Source organism: Vidua macroura, chromosome 1 (genome assembly GCF_024509145.1).
Source record: "Vidua macroura isolate BioBank_ID:100142 chromosome 1, ASM2450914v1, whole genome shotgun sequence".
NCBI classification, from domain to species: domain Eukaryota; kingdom Metazoa; phylum Chordata; class Aves; order Passeriformes; family Viduidae; genus Vidua; species Vidua macroura.
In genome coordinates this window covers 141,028,386-141,054,574 of record NC_071571.1, presented here as the reverse complement: position 1 = coordinate 141,054,574, position 26,189 = coordinate 141,028,386, and the positions used below count along the sequence as shown (strand labels likewise).

The 26,189-nt window shown below is 41.2% G+C and overlaps 1 protein-coding gene across 1 annotated transcript in view; it reads right to left on the bottom strand.

Annotated features, from left to right (window-relative positions):
• DEPTOR (DEP domain containing MTOR interacting protein) overlaps positions 1-26,189 on the bottom strand; it is a 77,915-nt gene that overhangs the window by 22,272 nt on the left and 29,454 nt on the right. Inside the window, exons 5-9 of the mRNA XM_054000922.1 lie at positions 22,753-22,931; positions 7,910-8,095; positions 7,144-7,278; positions 3,961-4,031; positions 3,232-3,336 (exon numbers count right to left, since the gene is read on the bottom strand). Of these exons, the coding sequence (XP_053856897.1) occupies positions 3,232-3,336; positions 3,961-4,031; positions 7,144-7,278; positions 7,910-8,095; positions 22,753-22,931 (676 nt within the window). The remainder of the gene's footprint in view (positions 1-3,231; positions 3,337-3,960; positions 4,032-7,143; positions 7,279-7,909; positions 8,096-22,752; positions 22,932-26,189) is intronic.

Genomic DNA, 26,189 nt, shown 5'->3' with positions numbered 1-26,189 from the left:
ATATTTATTGAATTATTTTCACAGCTTTACACCTGAAATTTCAGACTGTGAGTGGTAATCCTATTTACCTGCCCCAGAAGAGGCATTAGATCCTAAAGCTTGTAGCCTCTCACACATCTTCAGCAGATCATGCTAGTAGGGATTTTGTCAGAAATAAATTGTCTGAAAATTCCCCCAGAAGAGGATGTCACACATAAGAAGATGGCAAGGCTGCCACACTGAGGTGCACATGTTGTGACAGAGCTCACGTGTCCCATCCGCTCACACCGTGCCCAGGCACAGCCACTGCGGTGGTCAGAGCTCTGTCCCGAGCTCATTGACTTTCCTACTCAGGCTCCCAACTCACAGCACTTTGGAGCAGGCCAAGAGCCCAGACAAGCTCAAACTGAAAGCAAGTCCCCACTAAGTCCAGCAGGTAAGGTTGAGCCTGCAATGTTTACTGTTTTCTGTGATACATGGTAGAATTTTAAATGCACAAAACAAGGTCCTACAATGACATTGTAGGCAGCAGTCCTCTCTCACCACTATGTCCAGCATAATGCAGAGGGAAATAGTGCTCTCTAAAGCAGGTAAGTTCAAAATCACAAGCTTTACAAATAAAGACATTCTAAATACAATTACAGTGGATGCATCTCCTTAGGAGGAAAATCCCTGCTGCTACTGCCAAGAACTTTTCTACAAACTGCAACGCCAAGGCTTGGCTCTTCTTCAAATTCTTGGCCTTTTCATCATAGCCAACTTTCCTTGTTAACGCTTCTTTGGTGCAGGACTCTTTTTGCAGACAAAAGCCTCTTCCACCAGCCCACCAGAAGTTACCATGCCCAACAGCCTGTTTTCAAAGTGCCTTTCCTGCAGCTTCCACACAAGGGAATGTTTAATTTCAAGGAGCTGTCATCTAAAGCCTGTCATTTGATTTCTTTAAATTTGACAGATTGAAGAGTTCTGTAAACAGATGGATTAAGTGACATAGATTTTGTTAAAATTTCAAATACTGCACTATGATTTACATACTTATTGCCATGGGAACATCTAACAAAAGCCCTTATTTTCAAAGAAAAACACCATCTCTTCACTAGGCTAAAGGTATTCAGCATTTCCAAAAATGGGGCAACAATTTTTGTGTCTAGAGAGGGGCTCATCTCATATACAGCTATAAATTTTTATGTGCAATTCTGCTCTGAAAAACCCTTTCATATAGAGATAACAGCTTTAAAAATAATCAGATCTGTCCTTGTGTAAAATCAAGGCAATATATCCCAGTTTTACAACACTGCTTGTTCCTCTCAGGACAGTGAACTATTTTGCATTCTTCAGTCTTGAATGGTTCAGATAGACCTCTGCAACCCCATGGGATGACACATATGACACCAGAGTGTTGTTTTTACAAGTCAGGTTTCAGAATTGCCCCACTGTACTGCTAGCTTCTATATTCAGAGAATAAAACTGCTGTAAAATACTAAGCTCCCAAGTTCAGGATTTAGAATATGCACATGAATTAATAAATTGTTTTTAAACTTAGGCCCTTTACATTTTAGGCAGGGTCATTATTTGAAAATTATACTCTTCATATAAAAATTATAAATGTATATTATATTCAAAAACTTCCAGCTCCCTCGGAACTCAAGCTTGTTTGCCAGCAGGATGTGTCTGGGTGCTGCATGCACCAACAAGCTCTGCAGCTGCCATTCCCTGTCCCAGGGGTTTTGCCTACCTGTACTAAAAAAAAGTTTCAAAGACAGCATGTGCTTGAAAGTTCAATTAAAAAAAGAATCAGCATCCAGAGAGCAGAAACCCCTGTCCTGCACTTGCTAAGGAGGGTCCCATGGCAGGTCTGGCACCGTGCAGCAGGCAGGAGCTGTGGCCTTCAGCTTGGTGGGTGTGAATAGACAGGTGACAGGCAGCTGGAATAAGTGTGATGGAAAAGAGACATTAATCAGAAGGCTGGACAAAATTCATGGCAAACTGGGGTACATGTGGAATACACCTGAAACCTTCATCTGTGTTGCTGCTATACAATGGCATAAATGGGTAGTTTAATCTTTCTGGCCATTGGAGCAGGTGTAGCAGCTAACTTAACTTTCTTGCTTTTATCTGTATTTATCATAATACTTTGAGTTTATTTTTCTCTTTGTACAAGGCAAAGATTAGTTCACAAATATATGTAGGATGTGATCCAAGCCCACAGGTAAGTCAATGGGCTCTGCATTGCAGTGCAAAAGCTAAAAGTGAAACGTGTATTTATTGATTCTTAAATCACTTATGAAGCTATTTCAGCTCTTTATGAAAGCATCATCCGTTGTTCTTTCCAAAGTGTCTTGAATCTTAACTGCTTTACACTGAACAATGGGCTATGCTAGCTTCACTCTCACTAGGTATGTCTGACTTTGCCTGTTCCTATAAAGGCAAAGTCCAGAAGGTGCGTACCAGCAGTCACATAAATTGTAAAGTAAAGAGGGAAGCCAAACTTGTGCAGAGTTGAAAAAAAACATCGCAATTTAAAAAAAATCCATCAAAAAATGGGAACACCACCACCACCAAAACCAGCCAACCACATGAATGAAAACCCACTTGAAAAAGGGAAAAGGTCAAAAGAGCAACTTGGAAAGAATAATTGAGTCTCCCAAAAAAGAGACTTCAAGAATCTCAAGAACAGAAGAAAAGAAACAGGAGGGGGCTTAAAGACAACAGAACTCACCGTGCACAAATGTCTGAAACTGAGACAAAGGCACACTGGGAAAAAAAGCACCTCTCCCTCCCCAAATGCAGGCAGACCTTCACTGTTGTAGATGTTGGTGAACCCAATGGGAAGAATGATGATGTTTAACTCCATTTCAGAAGGCTGAATGATTTATTTATTATAATTAGGTTATAATACATTAATATGCTATAAAAAAGAGGATATTAAATACTAGATGCTACTTTCTCTAACTATCATATCTCACTAACTCACAACTCGTGACCCTGTTCTCCAGAGTCCAGACACAGGTGGATCCAATTGGCCATCAGGCCCAAACAATCCACCATGGTCCAACCAAGCGCTCACTCTGGGTAAACAATTCTCCAAACACATTCCACAAGAGAAAAACAAGGAGCAGAAATAGAAATTGTTTTCTCTTTCATTTCTCTCTGTGCACCTCAATAAAAAATCCTGAGAGAGAGAGAAATGTGCTTGCCACACTTCACTGAGCAGCACAAATTTCCCTGGGAAATCATCTCATTTTGAGAACCCACCTTCATCCCAGCAGCGGCCGCTGGCCCACTGGGGTCCACAGCCTGGATGTGGCAGGGTTTGCTCCCCCGCACCACAAAGCCCCAGCCCACGGCATCACCAACGATCTGGAAAGAGGAAAGGACGTGATCACTTTCAAGCAGCTCCACGAAATTCAAGGGGGTAACTTCTAAATGGTCCAAGATGTAATTTCAACATGTCTGTACTTCTAACACATGGTAGAGTACAGGCTGCTATGTCACTCATGGGAAAGGCTCGATCCAAATGATTCCTCTCACTTTTAATGGAGTTTCTTTGTTGAACTAGGCAGCTGTAAAAGCAATGCTTCCAATTACTAGGTTCAAGAACGTTTTTAAAGAAGGGCTCTAATAATGTATGTTAGTCAAATTTTCTGTCCCATCATGTAGAAAGACTCTGCTAGAAAACTTCCATTTGGGTAGGTGATCCACTCCTGCAGAGCAGGAGCACCAAGTCTGGATGAGTTTGTATAATACAAATGTTATTGGCTTTATGTAATTTTACACCCCCTTTAAGTATCACACTGGCATAAATACAGAATAAACTGAATCAGACCTGTAATTTGTGGAAGCACTGACAATGGAGTTTGGGATTTTGCAGTACAAACCTCAGCAAATACAAATAAGCTCTAATTATCCCATATAAAAATGTCTGTTTGGATTGCCAATATGCATATAACATGGAGAAAATAAAGAAAAATACTGGAGACATACCGTAAAAGTTTTTCTAACATATGGGGCTCCGGGCATCAAGAGCTCATCAGCAGTCACAGGTCTCTTTAATACTGTGGAGGTACAGAAATGAATATTCAATAAAAACATTCCTTTGCAGTTTCTCCTAATAAATAAGACACAGCGTTGGGATACATCTTTTTGGCCCCACTTCCCATACATGCTTTCAATTCTTGCAAACTTGTTTGAAAGCAGTAAGAGAACCAAGGAAAAGCCCGCAGGATAACACTGAGTATAAATGCTGAGATCTTTGGAAAACTGGGACATTTAGCCAACAGATTTTGTTGTCTGCAATCAAAATCCCCTAAACACTATCACAAAACTCAGAAGTGGCTTTTCCTTTGTCCAGTGTTGAAAGAAGTGACCAACCTTCCTGGCACAGAGCATCTTTCCTTCACAGTTCACTGTGTGCTTGTTGGGTGCTCTCTGCTATTTCATCTGAGTTGGGTTTGAATCACAGAAATGAATAGCAAGAAAATCCTGCTTGGGTAAGGAATTATCTCAAGAGACTTCTGCAACTGTAGGCACAGACCTATAACTCCCATCTTATCCAGGGACAGATAAGGTAACGTACAGATGTCTGGGATTTTAAATGAAAGGCAATACCTTTCTGCAGTAAGTTTCTGCAGGTTCCCATTGCCTTCCCATGTAATGGCATAATTTTCCTCCGAACAAATTAAATTTTAAGTTTTGCCAGATCAAATCAATACCATCCCGTGTACCACTTTTTATCTGTCCATAAATGCTTCAAAGACAAAGGACAACATAAAGATATATGCTGTTCACCCCATTTGCCTGCTTCACCCTTAATATGATGTCTGTTTTTCTTTTAGTTATAAATAATTTTGATGGTGTCTGTCTTTTCAGTCACAAGTGGGAGACAAAATTTCTCACAGATGGTATTTGAAGATGTTCTTGAGTTTCTTAATGGCATTCATGGGAGCAGGGAGAATTCTAGCAGAGAAACCAATACTTTTTTTTTTTTTAACCTTCCCATGCATTTTGATGAACTGTCATTTAGCCAGTGTTATTCTTTGCAGAGTGTGTCTGGTCAATGTGAAAAAACTGAATGATTGTGCTCATTTGACAAGTCAGAATCTAGTAAATCATCCACGCAGAGCTCTCTTATGTGCCTCTCTTCATCATGCCTCCAGAATTTTTTTTTTGTTTGATGATTGTTTTTCTACATGGTTGGTCAAGTCATGACCTGGGTGTTTTTTAAGTTCCTGCAAGAGAGCTCGTCTGACAACAAATACACCTCTGCCTTGTGTTTATCAGCATGTAGTTCAGCAACATGCTCTGGGTTTGGATAGCAGGAAGCTACTTGTGAACAAAGTCTCCTTATAGTGAGCAGAAGATTAAGAATTCCTCATAACATTTCCATCTGACAGCCTTATGTTAACCTATCCAAGCTGACATGTGGATCTGTACTTGTGCTCTGGGAGAAATAACCCTACATTGCCCGTAATTGTATAATTCTTAAAAATCAGCCTGTTTATAAGCCCACTGCTGTCTTTTTTCAAATATGAGTCTGTTAAAGCTATTCACAGTTTGAAAACTAGTCCTAAGGGAAAGTTTCTTCTAAAAAATTTATGCAAGAGCAACATCAGCCTATTCTTTCCTTCCAGTATTGTGTAATCAGCTGCATTAAAATAAACTTGTTCTCACTACTCATGGGCTGACACTTCATATAAAATCAGAACCATAAATGAACAGAATAGTTGGCATACTTTAGATAACATACACATTTATGGATAGCACATGAATGCTGTTTTATCTGTCCTAGAAAAATTTCCAGGATGTAATTAATGTACTGGGGACAAAGAGCTCCCCATACAAAAGCTACCAGAGCATTTCTGGAAAGTATACCTGAGAGATATTCTGCCAAAACATGATACTGTAGCACCCTTTATCTAGGGGCAAGCCCCTTGCATGAAGGGGTGAGCATACTGGAAGGTGGTGCTGAACACCCAACAGTAACACACTCCGAGGATGCAATGGCCACTAGAACTGACAGCATTTCTTCTGCTGGGCAGCAGGTCTGCTGGAGGGGGTTATGGCTTCTGAGCACATAATCTTACTGAGTCCTTCTAATTATTTTAGTTCAGAACTGCATACTGAATTCCCAGCAGAGCTTAAGAAGAGGGAAGGAAATGTGCTAAAAGGAGAGAGAGGGAAAATATCCTTCCCTTTCTGATGGCCACTCTGCACAGCAGGAATGAAACACACTTTAGCTCACTCATCTCCAGAGTAAATGGTCAATGTTTTGAACAGCATTCACCTAGTGCTTGAGGCACTCTCCTGTAATCACTTCAAATGCCAGCATCCTTCTGAAAGCGAAGATTACACATATCCACTGAAGCCTTACCCTGTTGTACAGTACTCACCATACCACTGGCAGGGACTTGGTGAATTTGAAATAATAAGGAACTCAAAGGACAGCAGGGGCCCTGCTTGATATTCAGGGCTATTTCTGAGGGAAACAGAGAGGCTGAAACAATATCTATCTTGGTCTGTTTTTCCCTTCCCAGATGTACAGTAAGAAACAATTTTAAGTGAACTGTGGAAGAATGGGTGTGTTTAACCTTCCGGCATGGGATAGGAAATCCTTTCAAAAGGAAAATAAGCTTCAATACTACTTCTACCTTCTGAAACAGTCCAGTGTAAAACTTAAAACAAATTAAAGTGTTCAAATGGTCTCTGACAGGCTGAAACAATGCTGCCTCAGTTTTTTTTAGAGCCTGCTGTTTTCTGAGGGGTGTTACTCCATAGCAGCTCAAGCAGTCACTGGATAGTTAAACTCTCCTCTGACTTGCACCAAAGGAATGTCTCCAGGAGGAGATTTGAATTGGTTCAGAGCTTGGCAGTGAAAAGGCAAATCTAGGCCTCTGACTGCACGTAGTCCTAAGAGATAAACTGCGGCTCAAACCACAATTATGGACTTGACACAGAGATTACTGGAGGCAGACGTCTGGCTTGTGTTCAACAGGACTTCAGGCTAGAAGATGATAATAGTTCCCTCTGGCCTACAAAAACTGTGAATTTTTAATGTATTCTTGGAAACAGAGGCTTAGCCATGATGATAGGCATTCTTCACGTCGCCTTCTCCCCACAGAGATGTCTGCACCCTGGCTGCTGTGCATCAGAAGCCGTGCTGGTGCTCACCAGATTTGGGGTTGCAGAGCACGGGGGGACTGCTGCTGAGCGTGGGGCTACTGCTGAAGTACCCGCTGCTGCCACAGCTGCTCATGCTGCTCCTCCGCACTGCCGACACGATCTTTATCTCCTTGGTGGGACTCACTGCAAGCAGAGAGAAAACACAGAGAGAAAGGGAGCAGGTACCAGTTATTAAGCATTTCCCTACTTCTTTAAAAAAAAAAAAAAAAAGCAACAAGCCATGCTTTCACTGACGACACTGGGAATGGGTTAGTATGTCCTACCTTGTTAGAAGAGTCACTGCATGACAGTAATGCTGTAACTAACAGTATGGCTGAACTGCTCCCATTGCAGTGTCTCCTAAGAGGCATTCCAATACAGGGAACTACATTTTTCCAGTTTTTGTTTCCCGTCTTTCAGTTCTTACTAGATATTACCGTTCACAAATGCTGCAGGACCCCTTCCCCTCAATTTTAATCTTCTTGAAAAATCCCCATAGGATGTATGACAAATTACTTTGAGTTTGGGGGACTTCAACCAGTTCAGTTTGAATATGGATCCCAAATTTTGACCAGCATCTGAAATGCTGTTGATACAGATACACCCCAGGGAGCTGTGGGTTTGGTAAAATGAGTGAATGGACAATCCCATATGAACAGGGACATATAATACTTAGCCCTGCATTTTTTTCTAACACTGAAATCCTTTGTCCAAAATCAATTTTTTAATACTCCATGGAGTCACTCTACAAACAGCAGTATAATTAATGAGTCACCTGAGAGAAAACTGGTGTGTTTCCTGTTGTCATGGTTCTGCTTGCGCAGGCAGAACGGGCTGTCATGGCTTTCTGGCATCAAGCGAGATTTCTCTGTGAGCAGCTCCATTAATCGCCGCCGCCGGCGGAAATTCATTCTGCACTGGTAGAGCAAGTTGCTGTCCAAAAAATGGTGCTTGTTGGACACTAGGAAAAGAAATGGATACAAAGTCTATGCCTGGTAGGCATAGAAAGAAATCCAAGCCTACCCATGTGCAACCTGTGCACTACAGACTTTGCTGTAAGGATGCAATGCTCAGAGTTCTCCTCTTCCCCTGTGCAGCCTCAGAAAGAGGAGAAAGCTTCACACAGGTGGCTTCAATAGACACCCTTTATAGCAGCAATAGCAAACTAGGAATTGTAGTGGCAAATGCTGAGAAGAATCTTTTACATTACTTTGATTAATGATATGCACTTTTTATTGCCCAGTGGAAATAGAAGTACTTTACCTCTCTGTGACAAGTTGCATAATGGCCCATCTCTGTGCACGATTCCTCTGTAAGCCTTGCTGCTGCTGGCCCCACAGACCAAACTTAGTTCCTTACATCAGGTTTTGTGTAAATTCATCAGTCTAGGGCAGCCCCTGGAGCTCTGTCCAACTACGTTGTCCAGAGCTACAGGGCAGCAAAGAATCAAGACCTGTGTATTTCCTCTGTCTTGTTCACCACAGACACTGTGTCCCAGACATTTCCTGCAGGCCACTTCCCTGCTTTGCACGGATACACAAGGTTTGGGAACAGGCACCTGGCCAAAAATCATTTCTTACATAATGAAGAAAAATGTTAATTACGACCTGTATTGACACTGAGAGTAAACCCCAGGCTGCTGGTGTCAGAGCAGGAGCACCAAGCCTACCCCCAGACTGCAACATCACTAGAACATCTACGTCTTCACTGCCACCAATGCTGTGATGAAAAATGCAGTAGTTGGATGGAGCTCTGTGCCAGGTCCTGAAAGTGCTTTGACTCCTGCAGGTCCTGATTGCAGGAAATCTCTCTGGAGTATTCTGCATGTAAAATAGCTGCAGTAGGTGTTTGGCAGCATTTTTCTCCATTTTTACCCGGCTTCTGTGATAACATTCTGCAGAAATAATTTCCCACATTTGACCTTTTCAATGAAGAATCCAGCTTCTGGATTTATAAATTGCATTTCTTGCAAAACTGAATTGTAAGAACTGGTGAGCTATAGATATTTATGTGTAAAGTGTAAACAACACAGGTATGCACTAAGGTCAGCCAAGTCTATTATTACATGTCTCAGTCACTTGGCCTCCTACTGCAGACACAGAACTTTTGCCTTGCTCTTTGCTCTGCCCAATACACGGGGTCCAAAAACCAGCAGAGTCCAAGGTGCTACGCAAGAACCAGATCCTGGAACCCTGCTGGCTGATTTCCTTTCATTCTCATCCCTAACATTGTCTTTCTTGCTCTCATCCCTTTTGAACACTCCCTGTGTCTCAGGTTACTCTTCATGGAACTATAGAACTACACCACACATGACAACCTTGCAAAATAGGCTGTATTTATACATAAACTGCCAGTAAGTCATGTGATGTTTGTGAGCTGAAGAAATAACCCCAAAGAGGAAAAAGTCCATTCCAGTCACCTCCAGGGATGTCAAGTCACCCAGACAATAAGGAAGATGCCAGTCCTGGATATGATCCTGAGGGCACCATCTCCTGTGTGGATGCAGAAACTGCCTTATGAAGTCAGACCATCTTGTGAAGAAGCATATTCCCTTGCCTGCCTGGGTCACTGTCAGAGACACTGTCTGTACAAATGGACTTCTACCTTTGGGACACAAGGAATAATCAGCACACAGGAACTTTCTGAGCTGCTCATGCTGGTGCCCAAGCTGCCACACAGACCATCTGCCCCACAGTCGCATGGCAAAGGTTCTAAGGCATCCCTTAGATTGCCTGGCTCTGTGAAAAGTTTTTGGAAGAGCCAGTGCCACTTGGCTTTTGTCTGCTTCCTTTTGATGCTGAATCCCTTGGGTCCTCAGAGATGCAAAATGGCTTTGTTAAGCCAAATTTAGCATCACAAGTACTTTGTTACTGTGTTCTGACACATTAATTATTGCAGGCACACACTGCTGCTGTGCTCCCCATTTTGGATACATATCATATGCAATACTATTAAACAACACTTACTAACAATCACTATTTTTGAAGAACGGAAGTAGAGGAGGAGAGATTTGGCAATCTGCCTACATCCCCCAAAGGATTTGCTATCAGAGGCAGAGTTAGTATGTAGGTGTTTGCAGCTACCAGTTTCATTTTAAGATCCCTGACATAATAAGTAAAAGTAGCAATATCTATCAATATTTTACCACATTATTAGAATAACCTAATTTAAAGACAGAAAAAATGTTTGAGGCCATCTCAAACACAATCTTAAAAAGGTAAGCTCTATTTATTCAGCACTATTACGATTCATAATCTTAAATGAAAGAGGGCTCCATAAATGCTTCCTTGGAAACAGAACTGCTGTGGCCAACCATTCACAATGTAAGAAATATCAGTAGGGTTTCGGAGTCAAGTTAAATATTATGACGCCACTGTTTTTAACAAAAATTATTCTGTTGTTTGTGTCATTAACTCAAGTGCTCTGACAGTACTCAAAAATTATGAAAATCAGAGATAAACACACACTCATGCTGCAGACATTGTCAAGCACTCTGAAATTCAAGAATTACTGACCATGAAACTAGATAATGTAAACATTTTTATGACATGATACTGAACATATTTTAATGTTTTGAATTAAAATTGTTTTGAATTAAATATTGTCATATTTATACATTTAAACCAGGAAGGCTTAGGTTTTCCACTTAAGTCATTAATCTCTGCTGTAATTATTTCAGACTATAGAAGGGTAAATTTTTATACAATAGATAAGTGCAAGTGGAAATGCTAAGTCCAATGACTGTGTGTTGGAGAATATTTGTATATGATTTACACAACAAATGATTTGTAGCCAAAATGCTTAGGACATGTAGCAGCAGTATAGAATTTGGCATGCTCCTTGACTTTCATATTTTAACCTCCTCATTTCTAAGGACAGTTCACATATCATGTGCTTGTAGCATCATGTCATTTTTTACCTATTTAAAAATAAGCTAAAAATAGAAACAGGTGCAATATAGCTCAGCCTCTCCTTGTACATACATCATCAAATAAAGTCTCTCGCCAAAACTATTACTGTGCTTCATGGGGCTTTTTTTTTTTTTTTTTTTTTTTTTTTTTTTTTTTTTTTTTTTTTTTTTTTTTGTGTTAAATCATCTGAGTTATGCATGATTTGTGATTAAATTTCCAGGCTGTGACTCTGCGTAAGGAAGAGTGTATCTGGAAAGGTGTGGAAAAAGGAATTTCCATACCACAGATCAGAAGGAAGAAGTTGAGGAAGGGGAGGCAGATGTGGGTGCTGGCTGCTTCTGAAAGCACTCCTCGGGTGCAGTGGCTGACTTTAAGCAAGAGCCAGGAGAAGCGACACGTGCCCTTGTCCTTGGTAAATCACAGCTCTGGGAATGCTGGATGCAGAGCACACACAGAGGGTTTGGTTTGTTACACTGGCAGCTGCTGGGTGCGAGCTACAGGTGCAGTCACAGTGCTCAGCCCAACTGCTTTAGCAGCCCACACTTTGCTGCAATCAGCAGAGAAAAGTGGGAGGGAAAAGCTTTTCCAAACCAATGGCAGAGTGCTGAGAGGATTGCACAGACTTGCCCAGGAGCAGTTTCTTTAAAGGTAATTTAGAGGTTGTTACCTCTGGGTGTTGACTCAGAGGCAGTAGCAGATAAACTTGTGGCAGCTGACAAAGCTCTTGCTCCAGGTACCTCTCATGCAAGTTGCTGTTCTAGAAAGGGATTAACATTACTACTTCTGAATTAGTTCATTGCCCTCCATAGTGCAGCATGGGAAAGCAAACTGGCACCCATTTCAGTTTGTCTTTAACAGTCAAGCCATGGCTGATGAGTGTCAGGACCTGCATTTTTACATTATGAGCGTGATGCAAAAAACAAGGTGGGGTGACTTCATATTTCTTGCTCCAATTTAATTCATGGCTGTTCAGGTGGCAACATGTTCATGTTACAATGTGCACCTTATGCATTTCTTATGAAAGAAATGCACCAAAGAGAGTAAAGCAAAAATATGACAACTGGAAACCTCCAAAACCACATTTATTGTCCTGGAAGGAAAGGCACCAACACTAATATATATACTCAACAAGGTCAAACTTTGGAGATAGAGTCATAACCCACCAGTCCAATCTCCCACATACACAGGCCACAAAATTTCTCCCAGAAACAGAATTTAACAATTATCTTTTAATCTTATAAAAAATTTAGTTTACTCATACTTTAAAGCATTTATTGACCACTTTACTCTTCCTTTTACAAGCTATTCAAGCCTTCAGTCACTTGCCCTGACAGAAAATAAAGATTCAACTCAAAGCCGAGTTTGCTTAACTTTAGGTGCTAATCCCTGGATTTTGTCACACCTTCATTAGAAAGTTATGTACAATCTGGTCAAAAATCTTTGCAAAGAAATTTGTGAAGAGATGAAGCCAACTCTCAAACGTATCTTTTATCAACTGAATAAATACTACCCCCTAAATTCTGATCTTTTTTAACCCTTCTGGAGTCCTCTTCAGAACTTCTTTATCTTTCCTAAAAATCCACTTCTCAGAACTGCAGGCCCCCAATTACAGCCTTACTCCCCTTTTCTTACTGGGTGTTGTTCTTTTTGTACATCCCAGGCCCACCATTACCGCTGCACTGTACTGCACAAATAGCACAAAATGGGAATAATTTGTGCCCTGCACAGCACTGCTCCACAGCAATGAGTGGAGCCTGTATTCTCATTTCCTAGATGCACTGCCTTGTAGTTATACCATTAGCTATACAAAAAATCCATCTCTTTTGAGGTAATGACCATTTAATTAATAGAGTTCAATTATTTGTTTACTGTCTATCTGTCCCTAGAGTTTGCAAATTTCATTGGCAAGGATTTTAGCTGGTCCATCACCATTTATGTTACTGTTCAGATGAGAAAAATCAGAATATTCATTTTGGATTTTCTCTGTTTGGGAGCATTTAATGTTGCAGCTTTGGTGCTTCTAGTTCCTCTTCTGTTCACATACATAAAATATAAATAGTAATATCCATGCAAATCTTCTTTCAGCTTCTGATTCTGACATAAAATCCCAGGATCTGCATGGAGCTCACAACCTTTTATTTTCCACTTTTTCAAGGAGGCTGATGCACAGCAGAGATAGAAATATTAGCTTTACACTGATTACATAGGACCAAGGAAGCTTTAGAAAGTACAAAAGCCTATTTTAATAAATGGTATGACTCATGCCTGAAAAATCAGGCCATTTTCATAACTGGCTTTTCCCCCAGATCCCTCCCACCACTTCAATTCCCCATGATTTTTAGCGCTGATAATCTGTGTACATCTCCACCGTGGTGATTAATGCTTTCTCCCAGCTGAAAGCTGCAGTCCCCAGTAGGACACATCCAGTGAGGCACTCCAGCTGCTCTGCACATCCCCAGAAACAGCACTGCCACCAAGCAAGCTCGTGGCTGCAGCCAGGGAACGCTGTTCCATGTTGAGGGAGCAGTGGGAAGGTGATCAAAGTTACAAGGAGCCAGATAAGCAGCTTTTCTCAAGAGAGCAGAGGACACATTGAAGTGTGTGCTTGTTTGTGTGAGAGTGTGCCTGTGTTAGGGTTAAGAGGAAGAGGCTATAAAACATGAGCAGAGTGTATGGATTTTTCACTGTGGATATATCTTTCTCCACTTAAAGACAAAAGCAGCACTGAACTCTTTCCAACAGTGCGCAACGTATTTCCAAGTCTTTGCACAGGGCAGCAGCCACAGTATATTCACAAGTACACTTTATCTTTTTAATGAGGTAGTTTCCTCTATTAAAATGATGTGAAATGCAGTTTGAAGTTGCAGATCATTCTAGACCTTCACTATTACTGGCTGCAATAGTCTGTGCCTTCATACAGCCAGTCACAGATGACCATATCAGTTTTGACCTCTAGAGTGGCAGGATATTACCCCAAAAAAGCAACATCATGCCAAGAACAAAGGCAGGATGATGAGACACACACCGACAGGCTGCAGGGGCTGGCAGGGGCTGGGGGGGCTATCTGGAGGACAGCACAGCTGGAGCTGCTTCCACCTGCACCCAAAGTGTGCCCAAGGAAGGGTCTGGCTCCCACTCCATGTCATTTTGCTTTCTCCCTCCCCTCTCCAAAGCAGAACCAGTGTTTAAAAGGGAAGGAAACAAAATAAGAGTTCTTTAAAAAAATGCCTCTCTCTATGGATAGCACACAGCTTGCTGAGCCAGCCTCCTCTGTGCCTCAGGCGTTTGGCTAGCATAGTTTTGGTCCCTTGCCAGACAAACAGTGGAAGTGTGTGTCCACTTTGGCTTTCACAAAGCAGTGGTGAGTCCGTGGGCTTGGCAAACACCGATGGCTGCTGAGAGCTGCACAGAGCGGCCGCGCAGGGCTCAGCCAGCCCCCAGCCCCCAGTGCCCACCTCTGCCACAGCACCCAGCCACTCCTGTGCTGCCCCTCTCCACTCTGCCCGGCACTGACACACGTGTGGCTGGAGCAGAGGAACTGGCACTTTATTCAGCACTGGACAATGCTTTTCCCACTCCTCTCAAAGCCTTCCTGTTTTTCTGCTAATCTGGCACTGCAAATGCATTTTAATCATGGCACCTATTCAGATTAGTTTCCTTTTAGACATTGATGAATTCCACCTGCTTGGATCTCCCACAAATCCAGGGAGAGAGACTACAGATGTTCAGTGAGCACAGGGCCCTGGATCTTGGGTCTTGGATTCCCTGCACTGCATAAACACAACACTTGCATTTCCACCTTTTATGAATGTTTATATGCTACACAGACCGTAGATAAGCCCACCTGTGCATGTATTCAACCATCACATTACACTCTCAGCTGTACTAAATTGTATTTTTTTCTTATTTGGATTACAAGGAATTCACTTTGAACAGACAATGGATCTAAGTTTGAACTGCTCTTGTTTCCATTGATCCTCTTGTATAAAACTGCAAGGCAGCTTCTGGCCCTGCAATACAAAACCCAGAGAGCTGTTCCAGCTCATCCTACTAAGGGTGAAGTCAGTAAGCATGTCCAGAAATAAATAGGTCCTGTGACTGTAAGTAGGTCCAAGGAAAAAAAAATAAAAGCTGTGCTATAACTACAGCTCCCTGAGCTATAGCTAGGGAAGGCTTTCTGAGCTGTTTCAATGAACTGTAGTATATTCATGTAGTCCAAAAAAAAGTCTAGACAACTTTTATACTGTCTTTAGAGCATCAGGATTACAGTAAACTGTCCAAAAGTTCCTTGGGAACTGAAATTCAGAGTATCCTGTTCTTATTAAGGTGGTATGTTCTGATCAGTGCATTAATATGTTATTTCTGCTGCCTTAAAATAGGAATGCAGATTTGTGTTCCTATATACATTTTGTCTTTCCAGCCAGTTTGCCATCTATTTGCAGTATATTTTCAAATACACATTACTTACTCTAATATGAAAAGCCAGTGTGGAATCACACACATTTCAGCAGTCTTTTTGGTTTGTATATGAGGATTTATCATCTTTAATTTAGTAAGTTTACAGAACATAGCCAACTGCTTTTCTTTGCTTCCAAATAAAGTATGGAAAGTACAGTCTGTGGCAAGGGAAGCAGAAGATGAAAAGGCCCATCTGGGTATCTCTTTTTTTTTTTCTTTTTTTCTTTTTTTTTTTTTTTTTTATTGCAGCTGTTAAAAACTGAAACCCATTCTCTGTCAGAAAAATAAAATTCAGTAGTTAATATGAAAAGAATTTTTCATATGTTATTTACACAATGCATGTGGCTCTTTCAAAAACCAAATCCATTTCTGCTGTAGACAAAGACAACTGCAAGAAGAGCACAATGAGAAACTGACATACTAAGGAGCTGGGGGTTTTTACAATTACATACGAAGTTCTTATTCTTTGACTTCTTGCCAGGGCAAAATTATAAAAAATAGGCAAAGTCTCCAGATCTAGCATAAGCAGCTGAATTACTGTGGGTGAGGTTACTGTCCCTACACATGGGAACTGCCACACGATCAACTGAGTGCTTCTGCCTGGCATTAGCATGGGGGCAACAGGACTTAAAAAAACAAAGTTGTGTTGCAGGACATCATAGACTAACTGAAGCCGTGTGTTTTTACTGAGATAAATCCAGGCATCATCTATAAAAATGTGATGTTTTAAAATTTTTAACATAATGAAAGCTTGGATATATACAAGGGCTGATGTGATACAGGTTTTAGACCAACTAGAAATATATGTGTTGATTTTGGAGAAGAAAGCCTATGATCAATTAAGTCAAGGATTTATGGTATGCTTCAATGACACTTGTAAACTTCTATCTGCAGTTGATATTTCCAAGAAAGGGGCTCCAAAGAGAAATCTTGAATTAAAGAAGAGCATATTTCACATAGATGGCAAGTTTTCACTTTGTAAGTGAATCATAATCAGCTAATCATAAGCAGTGGACACCTAAGGCAAATATAGCAGCACATACTTCATTAGTCACAGCAATTTTAGAAGAGAAGGAAAGCTTTTCAACAACAGCAAGAGAAATAATACTTTGTTAGATATTTAATCTACTTCCACAATTATAACAAACTTTCAATTTCATCATGTGTCTTGATGCTTAAAACTAAATGCACTGATCATCTTCAGAAAGGAAACTCTGCTGTATAAAGGTACAGAGTCCTTGAAAGAATAGGGACAATTAAATATAGATATAAGACTTTCCTGCAGAGACAGGGACATAGCACATGTCAACATTTACTGTTCTCACAAAGTCACTACAAAGTGTTGGTTTTTGTCATGGAAAGTAATTTGCACAGTGGAGTTCACAGACAAAAGATTAACTCTTGAAAAGAGATAAGCACCTGCTTCTGTGCTAAGCCAGCAGAACACGTGTTTACCTTGAACACACCAGGTCTGATCAAGTGCAATTCTGTCAATAAAACTTTTTAAAATTGAAAGGTATTTTAAAGGAGGGTGGAGGCCAAAGATACTGATGTCATGTCTAAGATATCTTATCACATATTTATTACCATCAAAAAATCCTAGCACTGACAAAATCATATAATCATTTAGGTTGGAAAAGACCTCTAAGGTCATGAACCTCAAAAATTAACCTGACACTGCCAAGTTCACCACTAACCCATGTCCTTAAGTGTCACATCTACACATCTTAAATTCTTCTAGGGATGGTAACTCCATCACTTCCCTGGGCAGTTCCAATTCAAGACAACCCTTTCAGTGAAGAAAGTTTTCCTAATACCCAACCTAAACTTGCCCTGGTGCAACCTGAGGCCTTTTTCTCTTGCCCTGTCATTTGTTACCGGGCAGAAGAGCCTGACCCCCACCTGGCTACAGCCTCCTGTCAGGCAGTTGTAGTGAGTGACAAGGTCTCCCCTGGGCCTCCTTTTCTGCAGGCTAAACACCCCCAACTCCCTCAGCTGCTCCTCATCAGACTTGTGCTCCAGACCCTTCCCCAGCTCTGTTGCCCTTCTCTGGATGTGCTCCAGCCCCTCAATGTCCTTGTAGTGGAGGGGCTCAGAACTGGACACAGGATTTGAGGTGCAGCCTCACCAGTGCTGAGTACAGGGGGACAATCCCTGCCCTGGTCCTGCTAGCCACACTGTTGAGGATACAAGCCAGGATGCCATTGACCTTCTTGGCCACCTGGGCTCACTGCTGGCTCATGTTCAGCTGCTGTTAACCAGCCCAGTTCCTTTTCCAATGGGTACCTTTCACCAATCATCTCCAAGCCTGGAGTGTTGGATAGGGTTCCCTGCATGGGGTTGTTGTGACCCGAGTGCAGGACCCAGCACCTGGCCTTGTTGAACCTCACACCACTGGCCTTGACCCATCACTCCAGACTGTCCAGATCCCTCTGTAGAGCTCTCCTACCTTCCCATCAATACTCCCAACCAACTTTGTGTCATCCACAAAGTCACCTCTGCTGCCTTTGATCCCTTGATAAAGATCTCCTTAATAAAGATAATTAAGAGGGCTGGCCCCAGTAATGAGTCCTGTCCCCAATACTGAGCTCTGGGGGATACTCCAGGCCTGGCCATCCAGCCAAGTTTTGGCCCTGTGAAGAGTGCACCCATCCACAGCATGGGAATACAGATTCTGAAGAACATCACAGGAAACAGTATCAAAGACTTTACTGAAGTCCAGGTAGACCATATATTCCAAAGAAGACAGCTGCTAAGCTGTCATCTCTAAAAGAGACTCTTACATCCCTCAATCATTCAGGAAAGCAAAGCCTCACCCCACCTATTCTGCTGCTGGTCTGAGTCTGGGAATCCACATCCCAATCCCCTGGAACAGAATGGATAGCCATTGCAAAATGCTTCATGATGAAATGTGCTGTGGTCACTGCTCAGGGAAGATGCTGGGGGCATGTCAGGGAAGAAATCACACCAAGCACATGGGCATGAAGGTCAGCAGCAGCTTGGGAAACCACAACAACAAAACAGACAGAACGTGATGTGGCATGAGATGAGTTCGGCTGCCCAGGCCCCCATTTCTCGCAGGCTCAACTGTCAGCACCCACGGTACCATCTGTGGTACAAGGCAATCCCTGTGTGTTTGCATCCCACAATATATTGAAAAGTATTCATAAGTAAGCTATGGTTTGGTTGCTGCCATGCAAGAAACGCAAATATTCATCTTGCAAGTTGTAGGTGCTATCCTAAGACAGCACTGGTTTCTCTTAACAGTATTAACCAGATTTAAATTTAACTTATTTATCACTGGAGATTCCAGACTTTAAAAGTTTCTGCAAGGCAGGCAGATGTTTCTCCATCCCTCAAGCTCTCATACCAAATGAATCTTTGGAGGAGGACAAGAAGATTCTGCCTGTCATGTCATCAGTGCTCTATTGTTGTGGCTGCAGGGGCAGGGTAAGCTCTTCAGAAAGGGCTATAAGCAAGTATGAGCCAAAAACAACTCCATAAAGAGCTCTGTGAATACCCTCTTTTGTCCTTGGACATCTCAATATCTCCGTTTTCCAGACTGAGAAAGGGCTGTGACTATGTGTGGATGATCACACTGTCCTCTGCCTGCCCCCCAGACCATCCTTGCATTGGCCTGATCTACCTGGGAGCTGGCAGCTGGCAGAGAACAACTTCTTCTCCTGCTGCATGTGATTTTTGACCACAGTAGCTAATCTGTCCCACCATGCCCATATGAAGAAGAACTATGAAAGATCCAGTGTCCTGGAGGAAAGTTTTATCTATTAACGTTATCAAGCTCTTATGGGCTTTTCTACCGCTGAGAAATGTGTTCTGCGCACCTTTTGTCCCTGCCTTTATTTTTTGTGCATCACCAAACTTATAAATCTTCCTACAGGCTTTATTTCTATATTCTGGATGAAGGCCATCAGTGTTCACAAATGCCAAGTAACTACTGGCAACTACAATCCCAACACCAGCATTAGCCTTCAAGAAATTAAAAATGCACAATTCCCTGCTACTTATGGGGGCTTTATTCCATATTACCTGGGGTACCATTACACAGCAAAGGAAATCTGCGTTCTATTTGTGAAAATGGTGGTAATGGTGTTTTGTGGATTATGATTTCACAGAATCACAGAATATTCTGAGTTGGAAGGGACCCACAAGAATCATTAAGTCCAACTCATATGTGAATGGCCCATATGGGGATCAAACCCACAACTCTGCATTATTAGCACCATGCTTCAACCAAGGGAGCGAATCTCGGTGATTTGTGTAGGCCAGTGAGATTTTGGCAGGAAGCAATTCAGCACTTAAGTACATTTCATTATTTTCATGCATGGCAGGGGAAATGTGTATGGTTACATATGTCCAAAGAGATCAGGAAGATTATTTTAAAACTGAGAATTTGATGCTTTTGCAGCATTTATACAATTCCTCTTAAACCACTGTTTTCCTTTTTAAAATTAGCATTGGTGTTTGTTTCCTGTGTGAAACCTGGTTTGCGTCTGACCAATTAAAGTGAAGAAAAATGTGTCAGGAAGCCATTTTGAATACAGTGCCTCAGCTGCAGAATACAGCTTCTCTGAGTAATTGAAATGAAAGTCAGTATTAGTAAAAAGACATTGCGTAATTGGCTGGAAAATTACCACTGAGATTGGCAACTTGATGCAACTATTTCTATTACTTCCCATCACATTAGGTGGGTTAAGAAATACTTCATAAAAATAATACAGCAGGTTTTATTTTATTCCATATTGTGGATATCAAACCATACTGCTAGAAAAAGATTGCCTTTAGGACAGGAAATGTTTTATTCTCCACTGCTGTTCAGTCAAGAGTCTTTCTGCTGGTTCTGCCAACAAGGACGCCAATTAGTGTCCAGTAACATTTTGGTATTGCTGATGAGAGACAAAACAATGGAAGCACAGTATGGTGAAATGAATTTATGGTACTAAGACACAGAAAAATAGCTTTCTTTTGTTTTTTAACTGGATCAAAAACACTGTAAGATGGGTGGGAGGTTGTTGGGGAGAGAATACCTTTCCTGCTGTTTTCCAATTTATATCCCTAATTCTGTACCAGTAGTTCTCATTTTGAGCTCCTTTCTCAGAGGAAGCCAGATTTACAAGACCCTTCAATGTGCACAGGTCATATCCAGTTGCTAAGATGAACCCCAAACCAGCTCCATGTTAGTTCTGCCAGTACTTTCATCAATATTCCTGACACTATCTCGACAAATTGTTGCAGTGAAATGAATGAAATTTCCTTTCACAAAGGAGAAAGCATGTTCACTCATAGAAGACAAATCTCCAGGACACCATGGGAGTTTTACTTTACTCCCAGCATTCCCATCAAGTCCTTGTGAAATGCCCACTCAGTTATGTTTGTTTTATTAAAAACTGGGTGAGGAAGATGACAGTGCCTTGCAGCAATGACCTGGTAGGGACAAGTGAGAAGACCACTTCCTCAGCAATCAACTAATTCCCAGAACCCTGTCTTTACTTCATGAATTTCAAATCTCTTTCCTAGAGTGCACTTTGCATATACTCTTGACTACAAGAAAACCATGGGCAGGGGATAAACCTGCAGAATGGCCAGGCCTATGCATAGAGGAGCAGAGCCAGTGTCACTCAGGAATGACCCCTGAAACCTGGCTTGACAGGGGCAAAATTATTTCCCTGCAAATGTGCCCTGCTGAGCATTTGCCTTAGTTAATGAAACAATGGTTGATCTGCAAGAAAAGCCACATCCTGACTTTCTTAGCTCTGCAAAGATCTCAGTATCTAAGAAAACCAGCTTTGCACCAAATGTTAACTCCTGACTTTATTTTCTCTGCAAAAAACATCTGTATCAGCATAAATCTCACTTACATTTTTTTAGATTTTTTTTTTGTAAGTGTCCTGGTTTGGGACCCCAGGATAGTAAGGAAAGTTTACCACATATGTAATACACAGAAAATGTTCAAGTAAAAATAGGAATGAAATCATTGCTGCTGTAAAGAGGAGGGGTGGCATACCTTTCCTGTCCATCAAGCTCTGAGCAGTTGGCACTCTATAAATCATAGGAAGTACAGGAGTAATTATAGAATTGGAAGCTGATCACTGTAAACATTCAGAAGTAGCTCCTAGTAATTGCAAGTTAATGTGAACATGATTAGAACCATGACAGAACTGTGCAGATCACTTACATGCCCACTTTTCTCTATTCATTAAAACTAGGTTTTCTTGTGAAGTAACAAGCAACCTAATCAATCTAGCACCTTGTGTACTAACAGCCTGCTGATATCATCTCTTTGTTCTCTGTCAGAATTAGGTTTGATGCAACAACACTTGGACCACCAGGATATTATTATTTTCCCATTGTGCACTAAGTAATGTAGGTAACAACTTCTGCCATTCTGTTGTCATCTCCTGGCACCCCTTCATTGCTCCCAGAGGCACTGCCACTTCAATGGTGGGAAATGCCTGGTTACAGAAGGGCAACATGCACTGAGAACAGATAATGACAACATGTAAAATGGGGCCAGGGGTGTTAATTTCTTCACCCTCAGGGCAGTAGAGAGAGAAAACTCTGTCTCCTCCACCCTTAACAGAAGGAGCTTCTTGATGAAGGTGTATTTGCCAGACACATTATACTGGACCATGAAGAAATATTTGATTCCGGCCTCAAAGTTATACCACAAGGACAAATACAATAACACTTCAACCAAAAGTGACATCCTCCTTCCTGCCCAAACATACTAGAACAACTCTGTTACATGCCCAAGAGGAAAAGCTGCTTTTCTGGCATCAGACTATGCTCTGTTCTGCCTACAAGTAGGGAGATACACAGAACCTGAAATTTTTATCTTGCATACAGAATTTAGCTAATTTAAGGTTCTAATCCCTATTTGATCCTTAAAAATCTATTTACCTCAATCACACACATTGCAGATATCAAGCTCTACAAGTTAATTACTACAAGTGTAGGAATACTGACTTTCGTCCACATCCTGAAGTTGTTAAGTTGTAAGTTGCAAATTCCAGCCAGACTCTGCATTTGACGAAGCATTTCCAGAGCTAATACAATGCACTTTTGAAAAAGCCACCCTTCTACTAAATAAAATTACTTAAGACTCCTGTCTGAAATAATTTAGAACCTAAACATACTGTGATCAGGAAGACAAGGGCCCCTCCACATGATCTAAGCTGAAGAAAGTGCTACAGTAAGTGCAGCTTTTACTGCTGGGCAGTAGGTTTCTCACCGTGCTGTATAATGCCATGCTCCAAAAGCCTGCGGCCGAGCTGCTCCGCTTCGCTCCGTGTCGCGGCCTCTCCCTCCTGGATCAGCCAGTCAATGAACTCCGACGCCACAAAGGTCCGCTCGTACTTGACTCCTTCCTCTTCCCTGGCTTGCAGAAGGGTATTTTCAGAACTCATCAGCCTGGCGGGGAAGGGGGGGGAAAATTGGTAGGGAAAATGGTTCTTCAGAAAAGCAGTTACAGATCTATTCTGGCAAATCTCATTATATCAAGCAAGTGCATATGAAGCTTTCATTGACTTACTAAATTTTTCCTCAAGCTATCAATCTACTTAGGAAGTGGATGAAAACTGCTTAGTAAACAAATTTAGGCTTTATATCCCTGTGTGAAGTTAATGCTTTCTTCTTTTTTACCCTAAAAGAAAATTAGATTTTTAGGTTTTGCATTTCCCCTATTTAGTGTTTAACATTCTCTAAAAGTTACTGTATAATCAACTTTGAAAAAAAATTAGCCTAAAAGCATCAGAATGTGACTAATGTGTTCAAAGCTTCCTAATTAATATTTACTGTTAGCAGGACTATGCCCCAAAGTCATATAGATGACTTTGAAAATTCTTTCCATAAGCTCTAAAACAGCTGCAGAAAAATTCAAGAGGAGGAAAAAAGGTAGTTCTGTGGTTTGGAGGCAGATAAATGTTGTGCATCCAACATCTGATGATGCAGATGCAGCCAGCGAGTTGCACATGAACCTGAGCACATTTTAACATCTGAGGCTCACAGTTCTCTGTGCCTCAGCTGGCTCTCTGTAACACCAGCCAGAGGAACACCATGAGATGTCCCAAAATCTCCTAGCAACTGGCATGTGAGTAGCTGAAGGATACTAATAAAACTCTTTTCTATTCAAGATACCTATGCAAATGACATAGTCTTAAAAAAAAAAAAAAAGCCTCAATATTTTGATGATGCAAAAGGCAGTTTTAAAGAAGAAATGAGAATCATTTCTTTGCAATACAGAATTCCACTTTTTGGGAGGAAACTGAGCACTATAGCATCCTTATTAACCTATTTTTTTCATAACTATATTATTTATTATAGGCTAATAATAGGACTAGTGGTAAGACTTTCTGAGAAATAATTCAAGAAATGTTTTTTCCAAGTAAGAGTAACAGGTCCCTTCCCTTCACCAACTATTTGGAAATAAGGGCACATCTGAACTACAGCAGTCATATTCTGGAAGTGCTGAATCTTTGCCCTTCTGATAAAGGAACTGAAATTCAAGTAAATCCATACATGAGCTATCTGCTTCTTGAACTGACAGCATGTCCAGAGTTTATGGAATATAACTTCATCTCCTTTGGGAAGCAGCAAAAAAATCTGTGCCATAGGAACGCAGAGAGAAAATTTTATTTGAAATCACAGTGAAGAGGTTTGACATGGTCCAAGCTCTGTTATTTCACCTAAAAGACTCTTCTCTTGACTTTGATGAGCACTAACCTGAGGCCTGAACCTACTGGATCTGACCACCAGGTAGCAGATCATCAAACCAGGCCAAGGCTGCTCAGCCACAGCTGTGTGTCGGTGGTAGCACAACAAACTGCTTGTTTAGATGGTGTGTCATTGCCAGCACCTCTGAGCTGAGTAAGAACTGAGAAAGCCAAATTAGCTGAGGACAATGCATTGACCCCAGAATTCTTCCAGACTTCATTATTTTTTAATATTTTAATTTACAAGCATCTTGTCCCACAGCATTTTGTCCCACACTCACCACCTCTAATACAGACCTACTATGCTCCAAGGGGCTATCTTTAAATGTGTCTCATTCACCAGGCTTTCCACTCCCCCCCAGAAAAAAAATGCAAACCCAAAGCTTGTGTCTTTTCTACCATCTGCTGCATGGCTACCCAGAACTGGTTACCCAGGCTCTGCAGGCACCAAATAAAAAAACCTTAAGATTGCATTAATTGTTCATTGATGAGTCTATAATTAGTTGACCGCCTCATTGAAATTGCAGATAGAAAGGTCCTTGAAAAGGCAGTGCTAATGGTTAGATTTTTACAGAAACACAAAAGAAATCTGGAAAAATATCAAGTGGAAAAACACTCAGTTTGACATTTCACACCCTTCTGCATAAGCCCAGAATAGCACTGCAAAGGATTTGGACTTGTGAACAAACAGACACGACAAATTGCCAGTTTAAGAAGCCCAGACACAGCAATCCATGGACTTGCGTCACTCACTGAAGTAAATCACTGTAACTCCATGGCTGTCAACAAAACTGTACCAATTTACATCAATCAAAAACCTGGTCTTTCGTTAGACAGAACTGGAAACTTCCTTTTACTCTTCCATTTTCTCCTTGTTCCAAAAAAAACATGAGGCTGTTAATGCCAAAACGTACTATTTGCTAAAACTGGTGTTATCCTGCATTAAAGGAGTGTATTTATCCAAACACTGAAATTCAAACTCCTTTTCAAAAGAAATCTTTAAGCTTGTTTTTATCAAAATAACTGCACCAGAGGATAAAAGCAACTCAACCACTGATGAGTTAAACTGAAAGTGATTCCAAGAATGCAGTCTCAAAATTATCTGAAAGATTTCCTGAAATTAAAACCATAAATCTGCACTTCTTTCACTGTGAAATCTGGCTCAAAAATCTCAGTTGATGTCAGCATCATGAAATGACTTATAGCTCCTATGCATGACTGCACCAGAAACAACAATCTTGTGTGTCTGACCAAACCCTACTGAGAATAGCAAACATCATAAAAATAAGGTGCCTGCAACAATTTGATTTTTTTTTAAAGCTACAAAAGGTCTGTGCTGGATTTATAAAAGATTTGCATGGAGAGTTTTGTTGAACAGGAAACATGTTTATCTCATTCAACTTATCTGGGCAGTCCTGTAGAGCTTGAAAGCTGATACCAACCTTAGATCTTATAAACTATTCAACAATTTCAGACAAGACTGTAGGAAATCCAGTGGTTTTCATCTCTAGTTATAAACCTCAACCTCAAAGCACGTTCACAGAAAGGATTACCAAAGTTTCCAACAATGTGCTGGGAATCTGAACTGATTAATGATTTTCAGTGCAAATGAAGGGAGAATACAATCAGAGACTGATTTTAAATCTTCTAATCCCACAGGTACAGCCACCAAAGATGCCCACAGTGGGTGAAGGGGGTAATACATAAGAAAGGAGAGTTCAGGTTATGAGGAGCTTCATGGTCATGCAGAAGAGAGACGGGAAAGGGAACTCCTCAGCAGAGGGACAGCCCTGATGTTCGCATGTCCCAGGACAGAGAACAAGGCATTTACCCAAAACAGCTGTCTGAATGTAAGGAACCTGCCTAAGACATCCATGCAACAACCTGTTGATCCTCCTAAAGCATTTTGTTCATTTTACCCACTGAGGGTACAGATCTGCATGGACTGGTGCTGGGT